Here is a 14,572-nt window from a genome sequence, read left to right as displayed (position 1 = left end):
GCAAATCTCCAGAAGCTCAGTCCACTAATAAAATTCAGAGACAGAAAGGCTTAAAATAGCTGGGAAGTCAGGAGCAGGCTAATCTAGCCTCTGAGGTTCACTGTGGCTGTGAGTGGCATCAGATAAAAGGGTAAACTCCAGAAGGGACTCTATTGCCAAAGAGAGAGCTAGAAGCAAACTTGTTTTCCTCTAATCTTGACGCTCTTAACCTTTTTTTGTGTGTGTAATAGACCGCTTTGGCAGTCTGGTGAAACCTGAGGACCCTTTCTCAGAACAGTATTTTAAATGCATAAAATAAAATACATAAGGGTACAAGGAAACCAATTATATTGATATATAATTAAGTCAGTTATCAAAACATTACTTTACAAGCCCACAGACCCCAAATTAAGAACCCCTGCTTAACTGAAAAGAGGTTACCCTTTCTGGCCCTTACCTTACAAAAAAAAAAACATTTTTTTTTAAAAACCAGACATTTGCTTTTATTGGTATAAAGAGTGAACTCTCAATGAGGAGACTCCATTTACCAATGTAGATCAGCACCTGCTGTTGAGCATGGTCTTGACAGCCAACATATTTCAGATAACTTGAACCCACATCTTCAGGAGTCAGAGAGCAATTTGCTGTCTGTCCACTATATTGTACTGCCTCTCCACAGAAGCATCCTGTGAACACCAATAAGTATCTGTTAATAACATGTGTTATTCTTTTACCTGGCACACCTGGAGCAGATGTTCAATGTGACCTTTGCCTGGGGTTCAGGAAGATGAGCTGTTCGAGTGGGGTTAAATTTGCTCCCAGAAGGCATCAGGGTAGTTACTCCTTCCATTCTCAAATCATCTAGGTCCTCTGTAAAAACATAAATGATTACAGGCTCCGAGTTACAATAGAAAAAAAAAATGGTTGTAACAATGGGACATTTTTGCCCTATAGCCATTAAGGAGAAAGGGAAAAAAAGTTCACTCTTAGTATGAATTAACCAACTGCATCAGAGAACATTCTGTAAAATGTAGTTTTTTAAGGTTTTTTTTTTTTTTAATGCAAGGATCTTACCTTATTTTTCAATATCTGTTAAAATTTGTTGCTGGATATTGGTAGAAAACTTCACTAAAAGAGAGGAGATTCGGAGAAGGAGAGAGACACAATAGCCATTTTCAAATATCTGAAGGGTTGTCACGTGCAAGAGGATTACACTTACTCTGTGTAGAGTAATAGAGTTGAAATAATGCCACAAGTAGAAAATACAGTAAAAACTGATTCATGGAATAAGTGGATACCTAAATTCCCTTTCAGTTATAAAACCGTGATACTATGAGCCTGTGAACATCATGGGATGGGTAGAAGTCATGGGCAGAGAGATTTCTGGCCAAAAGTAAGATTTTTATTTCTAATAATTAAACTGAACTGAAAAAAGAGTGTGCTGTATTAATAGATTATGAGCTTGTCTCTTGAACTGTTCAATCAATAGTTTGATGACCACTGGTCAGAAGATGAGTATCCCATACCCAATGAGAAGTTAGATAAGATATTCCTTCCCCTTCTAATATAACATCATGCAATAAAGGATATTTTGGGTGGAAAGCGCCCCATTTCAAAGAGAAAATCACACCATCATCCTTTTTGCTAAGACAGTATCAGCACAAAGTAAAGAGCTTGAAAATGAGTTTGTTCAGTTGTGTTTTTGGAGTGCCATGACATAAACATGTCACCTTATCTTGATGAGAATATTGTCTTACCCAGAAAAAAAAAAAAAACATTGGCACCATACTTCATTCATTCATCCATTCTCAACAGATAAAACATCTCCCTAGGCTTTAAGGGTGATGGCAAATATAATTGCATTGCAAATGCAAATGGACTGAATGATTTCTAAGATTTTCTCATCACTAAATCCTATGATCCAATGAAATGATGTTCTTCATTATGGTCAAGCCCTAGAATGACTCTGGGAACTATTGTTTAGCTTTAAAAAAAAAAAAAAACTATAAAAAAGACAAAACTCCTCCAACGTTTGTTATTGTTGTTCAGTCGTTTTCAGTTGTGTTGGACTCTTCCTGACCCCATTTTGAATTTTCTTTGCAAAGATATTGAGGCTGTTTGCCATTTCCTTCTCTTGTTCATTTTACAGATGAGGAAACTAAGGCAAACGGAGTTAAATGACTTGCCTAGGGTCACACAGCTAGTAAGTGTCTGAGGGCAGATTTGTACTCAGAAAGATGACTTTGTGACTCCAGGCCTGCTACTCTATCCACTGTACAACAGGCTTGACTTGAAATAAGGAAAAGGCCTGGGTTTGAAAACTACCTCTGCCATTTTCTGGCTGTGGCATTAATGATGAATTACATAACTTTGAACTTTTGTTCTCTCCTCTGTACCATGGGAATTAAAGGGACTTGTAATACTTACCTCTCATGGTTGTTTCGAGGCCAGAATGGGATATATGTTAAGTATTTAAGTACTTTGCAAACCTTACAACTCTGTCAATTACAGATTTTAATGATGACATGTACCTGTGTCACAGTAACTTTTGCTTTTTATTATATATTGCTATATGTTTCTTCCTGCTTATCCCCATTATCCACTTTGCCATTGCTTTCTGTGTGATATTCATCTTCACTTCTTCTGGGACTGCTTCATGTTGCAAAGCCATATAATATCACCAGTGGAATGAATACTGGTATAAAAAAAATGGACATTTATTTCTAGGAGAAATTTGGTGACACTGTAGTAATTTTGCAATTTTCCAAAGGTAATCCAGACTGCTTGCCCCCTGGACCTACCTCATTGTCTATTTGTACTTGGTAACTTGAGGAGAGAAGTTTTGTTTTTGTTTTGTTTCATTTTGCTTTGTTTTTTGGCAATTGGGGTTAAATGACTTGCCCAGGGTCACACAGCTAGTAAGTGTCAAGTATTTGGTCTGAGGCCAGATTTGAACTCAGGTCCTCCTGACTTATTGGCTAGTACTCTATCCACTGCACCACCTAGCTGCCCCCTAGAGATAAGTTTTTGTTGATGTTAAAGTTGCAAATCAGACTTCAGGGGCATTATGAGAGAGAGAGAGAGAGAGAGAGAGAGAGGGGGGCAAGGAAGTAGAATCATCAAGTATAGATGGCTTTTTCAAGGAGTTTAGCTGAGAAGAGAAGGAGAGTTATAGAATGATAATTAGGGGGCATGGTAGGATCCAGTGAGGTTAGGAGATATATGCTAGGCAAACATGTTTACCACTGTAATGGTGGAGATCAAGAGCTGAGCTCATGTTGAAGAATAATTTGGCATGGCTTTGAAGGTCCTTCAGATGGTCCTGTTTGTGGATAACCTTGTGTTGGTTGTATCAAAGCTGGGAAAGTTTCAATGTCTCCTCTCAGGGATGGTTAATCACTCAAAAGAGTTTGGCCCAACTACCCACAGAGGAAAAAACACATGATTTAAATGTCTGTTGGCCAAATTGCAACATGCATTTGGATAGACAGTCTATATAGACTTTGTCCGTCAATATCTTCAAAGTTATCAATGCATTTTAAATAGCCAAATCTAAGAGTCTTTTTATCAATACTCTTCCTTCTTCCTATTTCTGTGTCATTTGATATTGTTGATCACCTTCTCTGGGGTACTTTCTACTATCTTGGTTTTTATGACTCTTCTCTTTCTTGATTCTCCCACCTGTTTGGCTGTTCCTTTATAATTTTCTTTGCTGGATCTTCATCCCTGTCATCCCCATTAACTGTGTACATCTCCAAGGTTCTATTCTAATCCCTCTTCTCTTTTCTTTCTATTTTTAGTGATGTCATCTCCTCCCATAAGTTCAATTATCATCTCTATGCAAATGATCCCCCTATCTAAATCCATTCCCAGGCTCTCTCCTGAGCTATAGTCCCAAACCACCCCTGACTACTTGACATTTCAAAGTGGATATCCCATAGGCATCTCAAAACTCAACATCTTTAAAATAGAACTCACTATCTTTCCCTTAGTACTAGCTCCTGGTAGAATCACTCTGCCAAATTTCCATGTAGATTAAGAGCACCAAAATTCTCCCAGTCATCCAGATTCTTAACCTTGATGTCCTCCTAAACTCCTCTCTTTTAATCAAACACATCTAATTATTTGCCAGATTTTATAGTACCATTCTCCTCTATATCTCTCACATAAATACCACATTTAATGAAGGACATTCATAAGGTGAATAGTATACTTAGGAGGCTAGCGAGAGGGGTGAGGGGGCTCAAGACAATGTCATATTTGGTTGAAGGAACTAATGATTTGTAGTAGGGGAGACATAGTAACTATTTTCAAGTATTTGAAGGACCATCATGAAAAAGGATTAGACTCATTCATTTTGAATCAGGAAATAGTAACAATGAGTAGAATTTGTTGAGGGGCAGCATTACTCTTGACCCAAATTTCTTAACAAGAAGAGCTACCCCAAAGTGCAATGGACTTCCTCTGGAGCTATTGTCCACCTGGAGGTCTTTCAGTAAAGACCGACACTGGATTAGATATTTCTGAAATCTTTCCAACTTTGAAACTCTGTCATTCTCTAATGTGGTTTCTTGAGACTGGACCCTAGAGCACTGGGAAGTAAAAGCAACCTTAAGGTCTCTCCATGATTGGACTCAAGTTATCATAGTTTTATTAAAGCAACTACCATGTTCAAGCAACTCTCTACTCTTCAAGATTAGAAGTTGTAGAATTCCATATCGGAAATCACATATCCAAATACACAGATGCATATTTGTACATATGTGTATATGTCTATGAACATGCATTATAAATGTTAACTGTGTATTATAACTTTGAGAATCCATCCCAAGGAAGGGTGGTTTAGACTTAGAGATTTAAGGACAAAAGTGAAATAGCAGTTCCCCGAGAGAAGCTTACATCACATTAGCATACCTCTCATTTCTCTATCTTTAATAGAGGTTGAAGTTCAGGCCACCACACAAAAGATAACAGAAATCTGGAAAAGTTCTCAAAAAAGGTGACTAACATATGCAAATGTGTTGACAAGTGTTATATTCTGAAAAAGGGGAGGGTGAGGATCCAAGAGGACAGTCATTACCAATGGGAGGGATAGAGAAGATTTCATATAGTGGTTGACTCAAGTTTGATTCTAAAAGATGTATAGGAAGTAAACAAATGAAGAGGGAAAGTGTGAGCAAAAATACAGATGCAGAAAAGTACAGGACATATTTGGGGAACAAAATTTACTCCAATTTGGCTACAATATAGAATATTTGGGAAGAAGTTGACATGAGACTACAAAGGTACTTGAATGTAAGGCAGATAAGGTAAGGGAGGACTGGGTGGAGAGGGTTAAGAGAACATCATTTAAAGTCTCTTGTAGTAGCATGGACAAATAATAATTAGGGCTTATATTAGGATTGAGGTAGGGGTAATAAAGAGGAAGGGCAGATGTGAGAAATGTTCCAGAGGTAGAATTAACTAGTTTGGATATGAGGTGTGAGGGAGAAGGAAGAGTGAAAGATCATATTGAGATTTAAAAAAATAGTTGATAGGGTGAATGATAGTGCCAGTAGTAAGAGTGAAATCAAATGGCTCCACAGACTTAGGAGGGTGTTGATTTGGGACGTGTTGAATTAGAGGTGAGTTACCCAGGAGGAAAGATTCTGTAGATGGTTAAACAGGTGAGTCTGGAGCTTAGGATCAGGAATAGAGATAGAGATTTGAAAGTTATCTGAATTGAGTTGGTAGGTGAAATCATCAAAATGGAACAATTAACAATGTTCCTTCTATATGTTTTGTTTTCTTTACAAATGGGATGTTTTGGACAAGACATTAGTCGGTCAGTTGACAAGCTTTTTACTAAATGCTTACTTTGTGCAAAGCACTGTATGAAACCTGACAGACACAAAGAAAGGCAAAAACACAGTCCCTGACCTGAAGAAGCTCACATTCTAATGGCACAGATAACATGAAAACAACTGGACATACAAGTTACATGGCATAGTAGATAGAGCACTGGGCTTGGAATCAGGAAGACTCATCCTCCTGAGTTCAAATCCTGTCTCAGATACTTACTAACTTTGTGACCCTGGGCAAATCACTTAATCCTATTTATCTGTTTCCTCATCTATAAAATGAACTGGAGAAGGAAATGGCAAACCACTCCAGTAGCTCTGCCAAGAAAACCCTAAATGGGGACATGAAGAATCAGACATGACTCAAAGGACTCAATAATGATGAAAATGGAAATAATCTCAGAGAGAAGGCAGTCACAGTGGGGAGACCAAGAGAAGCCTCTTGCCAAAGATTTAAGCTGAGACTTGAGGGAAGCCAGAGCAACCTCAAAGAAGAGGCAAAGAGGGAGAGTATTTCCAGGCATAGGACTAAGATAGTGAAAAGGCATGGGGCAGCTAGGTGGAGAATTGGATAGAGTGTTACTTCTGAAGTCAGGAAGTCTCATCTTCCTGAGTTCAAATCTGGCCTCAGACACTTACTAGCTCCATGATCCTGGGCATGTCACTTAACCCTGTTTGCCTCAGTTTCCTCAGCTGTAAAATGAGCTGGAGAATGAAATGGTAATCTACTCCAGTATCTTTGCCAAGAAAACCCCAAATGGGGTCAGGAAGAGTTAGACACAACTGAACAACAACAAACAAAAGTGAAAAGGCATATAGGAGGGAGATAGAATATCACTCATGAGGGATAAAAAGAAGGTTGATGTGTCTAGATTGTACATTATGTGGAGAGAAATTAAGTATGAAAAGACTGAAAAAGTAGAAAGGAGCCAGATGGTGAAGGTCTTATATTTCATCTTACATATAATAGGAAACCACTAAAGTCTAGAGTTTATTGAGTTGTAGAGTGACATAGTCAGACCTGAACTTTAAGAAGCCTAACTTAAAAGCTGAGTGGAGGATGGAATGGAGTAAGGAGAGACCTGAGGCAGGGAAACCAACTAGTAGTCCATCTCAATGGGCCAGGTTTGCAGTGATGATGTCCTGTACCAGGATGGTGGTAGTGGAAATGTTTCTTTGTATTACTATGTAATATAACCATAAACCCTAATTTGCTTCTGTTTTACTATCAAGGAGAATGACCTTCAGACTAAGAGAGATAGAATAAAAATAACAAGCTTGCTTTCTACAGCTTCATCTAAGTCATTTATAAAAAAAAATATTGAGTAGGACAAAATTGAATAGAGAGCCCTGTGATACACCCTTATAGACCTCCTTTTTGGTTGATACCAATCCACTATTTAGCAGTGTTTGGATATTGCCTTTTACCTACTTACAAATTCATCTACCCAAACTATCATGAGTCTCATATTTCTTCATGTCATCTACAAGAATATCATGTATTTTAAAAATGCTTTGTGGTATATCTCTGGCATTTTCTTGATTAGGATAATCATCCATTTTTTTTTAAAAAATGAAATCAGTTTCATATGACTTCTAAGTGAATTCATGCTCTTTCCTTTGTGACCAAGCTTTATTGTGCTTAAACATGCTTACCAAGGGCCCCAATTCTATCCCAGAACTTTGCCAGGTGTAAAACTCAGCACTTGATAATTTCTAGGTTCCATTGTCTTTTCTTCTATTTTTGAATAAAAATTGATTTTTCCTAATTTCTAATCTAAGGACACTATTCCTATTCTAAAGATTTCTTCTTAAATTAGAAGAATCACATATTTGTTTAAATTATTTCATGATACTGGAGTATAATTTGTCTAGATCTGGATATTTGTATTCATTAAGATTATTATTTTTGTCTTATTGACTCTCATCTATCTTGGAATTCAATTCCTTCCTAATTAGATTGTATATACTTTTCAATTTAAAGGTTATTCTCCTTATTAAAAAAATACAAAAACCAAATAGGATATGAGTAGTTCTTTCTTTCTGTCACCCATTGCTCTATTAACCATTTGCTTTCTTGTTCTTAAGGCCTTAGATACGCTTAAAGAAATGAAGTTAATTTTTTGGAGGGGGAGTTGTCCTTAATCTTTATAAGATGCATCATGGTACAGTGGATGAAGGGACAGCTTTTGAGTTGGGTTGAACTAGGTTCAAATTCCACCTTTGACAAATATTGCTTATGTTAATCAGTCAGTGATATTGGTTGGTTGTTTGGTTATTGTCTTTCATTCTCTATTTGTTTCTCTATTTGCTAAGCACCTAGTATATGCTGGGCACTGTACAAAAGAAAGTCTCTGCCTTCAAGGACCTCACAAATTCACGGGGATGTCTATCATTTATAGGGCCTGCTATGTGTCAGGCACTGTGTTAAGTGCTTTACAAATATCATCTCACTTGATCCTCACAGTAATCCTAAGAGGTAGAGGCTATCAATTTTCCCATTTTACAAATGAGGAAACTGAGGCAAACAGAGGTTAAGTGACTTGTCCAAGGTCACATAGCTAATGAATGTCTGAGGTAGGATTTGAAGTCACATCTTCCTGACTCAAGGTCTCCCAGAGACCTGGGCAACTGTCTAATGCTGTACTTTTCATAGAAGTTACAGATTTTCATCAGTGGCAGTAGTTTCCACACCAGAAGGTCTGGTGTGTTCTTTATGGACACTTTGCCATTGTTTCTAGCTCTTCTAAATGTTCTTTAAAAATCTGAGCTCATTAGACAGGTTCTTGTGCAGTACATTTCTTCTCCTACTCCCACATTTGAATAATTTGTGATTTTCGTTCCCTTGTTTCATTTTTAAGAGTTTTTCATGTTTCTTGAGCTGTCTTCCCTTTTATAATTTCCTGCAATGGAATCATATCTCTCATTTCTCAGAATCTTCTGAAATCTGAATTACATGGTCACTTTCTTCCAAAGTTCTTGCCATTTTCATTTCACACACCAATTCTTGGTCAGAATTAAGTTCAAAAAAGCAGCTTCCCTTGCTTCTTTCTATCTAAACCTTATGTAGAATGCAATCATCACCAAAGCATTCCATTAATTTACTGGATGCTATGATTTTAGTGTAATAAGACTTCTAACAGATGTCAAAATATTTAAAGCTGCCATCGTTACCAAATAGTGATCTGCTAATCTTGTGATTTGTTTTAGAAGAGCATTATCCATATTTACTTCCTGAAGTTCTATTTCACTGGGGTTTTTCAAGCACAGACTGAATGACCATTTATCAGCAAAATTATAGGGGGGATTAATGCATTGTACTTCCAAGAGTCCTTCTTCTTCTAAAATGATAAGATTCTAAATGCAGAATCACCCAATGACAAAACTTGTGTTTCTCTATCCTCACCCAAATGCCATTCATCATTGTTCATCTTCTTGTTCTTAGATTTCTAGATAGTCTGCCCCTTATTTCAAACAGTTTCTTTGAATAAGGATATCTTTCCATTGCTATGTGACAGTCAGGAATCTCATTTCACCACATAGACAATCCGAATCTATAAGTGTTATGCTTAGTTCCTTTCATTATTATTGTCTCCTAGGATTTATTAGTTACTTTTTCACTGTTATTTTTTCCACAGCATACTCATCACCCTCTACAGAAACTAGTTTTAGAGTATAATCTCTTAAGACAGAAATTAATCCTGTTTTTGAAATTTAGACACTCTGATGGTGCTGCCATATTTTTTTTTCAATCTTCAGGAAAATCTCAACTGGAACAAATGTCTCTCTTGTGTTCAGATGAATGTAATGACTGAGCCCCCACTAAGCTTCAGAGTTGAGTGAAGACTGACAGAAAAGCTGAGGACAAGAATAAATTATAAAAGGACCTGAGCTGAATGTCAGCAGAGAAATTGGGGAAATGGCACACTTCCAGGGGATCTTATGCATTCTTCCTCTCCTACTGGTTTGGGGGTGGGGGAGAAATAGTAAGAGCCATAGTTTTTAATGCCCTGTAGGAAAAAAAAAATTCCTGACCACTGACTTTCACTTGATGGTGTAGATCAGGGCAGAGACGAAATTAAATAAGCACACCTGAGGAAATGCTGATGATCAAATAACCTTTGGAACTGGAGAACAAGAAGGCAGTCTGCCTCTATAGAAACTTTGCTGCTTTGGGAGAAACTAGTAGGCTATCCTGAACCACACTAACAGACTGGGTACGGATCCACCAATAGTGTTTGTTGTGAGTAGAAAAACTCCAAAGTGCACAGCTTACTGGTTGCCCTCTAGGAGAGACAGGGTTGTGAATTGAACTTTCACCTTTCGTCTCACCTTTCACATAAAGGGCTACTTCCTGAAAAGAAAAAGTTCATGTATGCTAAAGGGATTGCCCATTTGCTTCATTCTTTTCCTGCAATGCTGATTGAAGATTAATGCATTCTTTTTTTTTAATCAATCAGTGGAACACAAATACAGTTATTTAACAAAGGGAAGAGCCAGAAGATTTGAAGAGTTGAGCCATAAGTATCTAATGGGATTACCCATATGTTACAAACTCCAGGCTGAGATAAATGTCAACTCCCACAAAGAGGCAACATTAAAAGGAGAGAGGCAACTAGCTCTCTGAGAGTCAGAGAGAGTTTGCCGATGACTCATCAGTCCTCTGGTGTTTGCTGGTATACCTAGAAAGCAAGAATGAGTGTTTTACTTACTACTGAATAGGGCCAGAAACTAGTCAAGAACACCACTTAGTAGCTACATGACTATACCTAAATAGATAGATGTGTATGTCTGTAGACATCTATCTATCTGTCTGTCTGTCTCTGTCTATTTATCTATCTATACTACATATATACATATATGTCTATAAATGCACACACACATGTATATATATGTGTATGTGTGTAATGTATATATATATATTATACGAGGACAAATATAGAGTGATTCAGGCAACTAAGTATAGATAAATACTCTGGTTTGATTTGTGCTATCAGTCAGTAGGTCAACAAGGATGTATTAAGTGTCTACTATATATCAGGCACTATGCTAAGTGCTGGGAAAATAAAAACAAAAACATGACTCCTGCCCTCAAAGAACTCACTTTCCAGCAAGGGAGACAGCAGGCAAACAACTACATACATACAAGACACACATTGTAAATGAGAAGGAATCCTAAACCCAGGGTACTAGCAGTGGGAAGGACAAGCAAAGCTCTCGTGGAAGCTGGAATCTGAACTAACATCATCACTATAAACATTCATCCTCATTTCTGTCCCTTGATAAATTCCTTTGGGTAAAAGAATGAAGAAATCCAAATGAATGTTGCAATTTACAGAATGCAGCTTCTTGAAATTACAGCATGAGCTGCTGTTAAGGTTGCCTCTTTTCCCCTTTCCTTTGCAGTATGCTCCAGATAAAAAACAGGAACTCGATATACTTTTGCCATCACTTACAAACCAACCAAATGCCACAGAGTATTCCTATTCTGTCAAGAACTTTGGAAAAATCATGTCCTCCATTGTTCATTTTTGCTGGAATCCTTCCTTCTGCCTTTGTCATTTACTTACACATGAAAAGCTGCAAAATATCTCCACTCTATCTGGTATTTTGCAAAACCCTTTCCAATTTTGTTCCACTTTCTCAGAACATGGAGTTGGCTTCCTATGCTGACTTTTTTGGGGACTCTTGAAAGAGAATACACTGCTATAAGTGCAATACCGTACATGTCACCAGGCACATTAATCACCTATCATGTACAGACTATTTTGCTAGGCACTAGGGGAGATACAAAATTTAGAAGATTTTTTTGGTCTATTACATCTCTATTGTTCTCCACTAGTTCCCAATAGCAACCATAAAATGGTCACTTCCGTTTCTCCCACCTATTCTTCAATAGATTTAAATCCTAGATTTAATCCAGAATCTCAAATTAAATAAATGGACTTGGATAGTGGAACAAGCACTGAACTTGGAATCAGATAGGCTGGAGTTCCAGTTAGTCTCTACTGTTTACTCACCATATATACCCTAGGAATCTTATAGAATCTTTCTGCACTTTAGTTTCTTCATACATAAAATAGGATAATAATATTTGCAGTATCTCAGTTTTTCTAAAGAAAGCACTTTGTATACCTGAAAGCACTATAAATGAGATAACATGTAAATAAATCACTATAAAATATTGTTATCATTAGAATTAGTATTTTAATTATTGCTTACCTTACAGGGTTTTTCCATAGTTCACATAAAAAGGATTTGTGAATCTGAGTGGAGTATAAGCATAACATGAGCTAGCAGTGTGATACATAGTAGCAAAAACTAATACCATCCTAGACTTCAATGAGAGGTAGAAGGTTTTAAATGAAAAAAGGTGATAGTTTTCTTGTATTTGGTTATGGCATCACCACATCTATACCATTAGGTTCAGTCCTAGGAAACACTTTTAGTAAGGATATGCATAAACTGCCTAAGGAGATGGAATCAGAATAAGATTTGGACTTTTGGAGCACAACTTAAAATATAGAAATGACGGAGAGTGACTCCATGACTGGAAAAAGTCAAATATCCAAATTTTCAACAAAGAGAATGGACCCTATAAACCATAGGCCCAATGACTTTGACTTTGATTCATAGCAAAATCAATAACGTGTTTTTAGAAATTATTTGGGCACATGTAGAAAAGTAAGCAGTACTCACAAAAAGCCAGCAGGTTTTGGTGTTATTTCCTTTAATGAGAGAGTTACTTAACTCATAAGTGCAGGGAATATTCTAGATATAGTTAATCTCTGTTTCAGCAAGGTAGTTGATAAAGTCCTGCTATTCTGGATGAAAAAATGAAGAAATGGTTAGATATGGTTCGACTTAGTTGAATGACTGCACTCAAATCCATTAATATTTAATATGAATTTGGAAAATGAGAACTTCAAAGGTAGGTTTCAAATGGGGAGTCCCAGAAATCTGTACTTATCCCTGTTTAACATTTTCATAAATGACATGGATAAGCACTTATAAAGAATGATTATCAAATTTGCAGGTATCAGAAATCTTGCTGAGAGAGCTAATATACTGGATTTCAGAGCCAGCATTCATCATAACCTTGACAAGCTAGAACATAGGTTCATCATGAAGATGATGATGATGATGATGATGATGTTGATGACGAGGATGAAATTTAATAGAGATAAATGTGAGGCCCTACACTTGGGTTCCAAAAGTCAGCTTCATAAGTATAATCTGGCGGAAATATGGTTAGACATCATGAATTTGTCTGAAAATAATTGAAGTTTTGAACTGCAAACTCAGTATAGTGCTTTATGGTAGTTAAAGAAAAGCAAAGGTGATATTGTGCTGCCTTCAGAGAAATATGTCTTCCAAGAATAAGGAAGTGACAGACCCATATATACTGCCCTGGTCAGACCACATGTAGAATGTTGTATTTAGTCCTGTGGTCCATATTTTAGGAAAAGCATTGTTAAGCAGGAGAGTAATTAGAATGGTAAATTGGTTTGATTGCATTCCATGTAACAATTGTTGGGAGAATTGAGTATATTTTGACAGTAGAAGAGGAGAAAATGTTTTGGGAAAGGGAGAAAGCAGAGGTAATGGTTATATTAAAATATGTGAAGGCCTGTCTACTGGAAGAGGGGACAGCTTTGTTTTGTTTGGCCCCAGAAATTTCATAATATAAGTTGCAAAGCTTTAGTTTATATATAAAGAAAAACTTCCTAATGAGAACTCTTCTAAAGTTGAAGGGACTATCTCAGGAGGTAGAAGAAGAAGACAGATGGGGGTCTTTAAGTAAAGCTGAATTATTACCTTTCAAAAGGGATTTGTTTTGTAGAGTGTGATCTGGACTAAGTGACCCCCTGAGGTCCCTTCCAAATGCAAAATTGTATGATTCTAAGGATGTAGATTTAAGAATGAAATAAAGAAAAATTTCCTAACAAAGCTATTCAAAAGTTGCATGTACTAGGTGACTGGGCTGTTACTCAAAGTCTTCAAACAGAGGCCAGTTGATCAGCTGTTGTAGATTTTTGTGGGGGAGGAGTGAGCAAGGGAAAGAGATTCTCATTCTCATTTGAAATTAGTTATTGTAGCGGATAGAGCATTGGATTTGAAGTCAGGAAGGTCTCAGTACAAATTCTGCCCCATTCACTTACTGTGTGACCCTAGGAAAATCACTTAATCTTTCTCTGCCTCAATTTCCTCTAAGGTAAAATGGGGATAATAATAGTACTTCCCCACAGTTTTGTTGAGACACTTGAATGAGATAATGTACATAAAGTGCTTTGTAAACCCTGAAGTGTCCTGGGCAGCTAGAAGTCATAAAGGATTGAGTATTGTATTTTAAGTCAGGAAGATTTGATGTGAAATCCTGCTTTCCTTGCTTATAAGCTCCATGACTCTGGGCAAGTCTCCCAACCTCTCTCAGTCTCAGTTTCTTCATCTGTAAAATGAGGATAATAATAGCATCTATCCCCCAGAGTTGTTATGAGGCTTAAAAGAGAAAATATATATGAATTGCTTTGTTAACAATGAACCACTATATAAATGCTAGCTATTATTGCTAACAATAAAATGAGTTCATTGTGATGGTTATTAGAGTCACAATATTTGAAGGGAGCTTGGGTGACAATTTGATCCCACAGTGACTTTTCTTTCCTCAGAACTCCCATGGCATGAATTGTCCATACCACTCATTTGACACTTACTGTTCTTATTACTCAAAGTTCATGTGTATAGGTTTTGTC

The 14,572-nt window shown here is 37.0% G+C and overlaps 1 protein-coding gene and 1 pseudogene across 2 annotated transcripts in view; one reads left to right on the top strand and one right to left on the bottom strand.

Moving 5' to 3' along the window:
* LOC114054099 (uncharacterized protein C8orf34 homolog) overlaps nucleotides 1-14,572 on the bottom strand; it is a 393,219-nt gene that overhangs the window by 169,503 nt on the left and 209,144 nt on the right. For both annotated transcript variants that reach the window (XM_027877214.1, XM_027877215.1), the window contains exon 8: nucleotides 714-849. In XM_027877214.1, coding sequence (XP_027733015.1) covers nucleotides 714-849 — 136 coding nt within the window. The remainder of the gene's footprint in view (nucleotides 1-713; nucleotides 850-14,572) is intronic.
* The window catches only part of LOC114053789, a 36,030-nt pseudogene continuing 27,091 nt past the window's right edge, over nucleotides 5,634-14,572 (top strand).

The sequence above is a fragment of the Vombatus ursinus genome, unplaced genomic scaffold (genome assembly GCF_900497805.2).
Source record: "Vombatus ursinus unplaced genomic scaffold, bare-nosed wombat genome assembly UNPS02014812.1, whole genome shotgun sequence".
Classification (NCBI taxonomy): Eukaryota; Metazoa; Chordata; class Mammalia; order Diprotodontia; family Vombatidae; genus Vombatus; species Vombatus ursinus.
The sequence above is the reverse complement of the archived record's forward strand: the minus strand, read 5'-3'. Positions and strand labels throughout refer to the sequence as shown.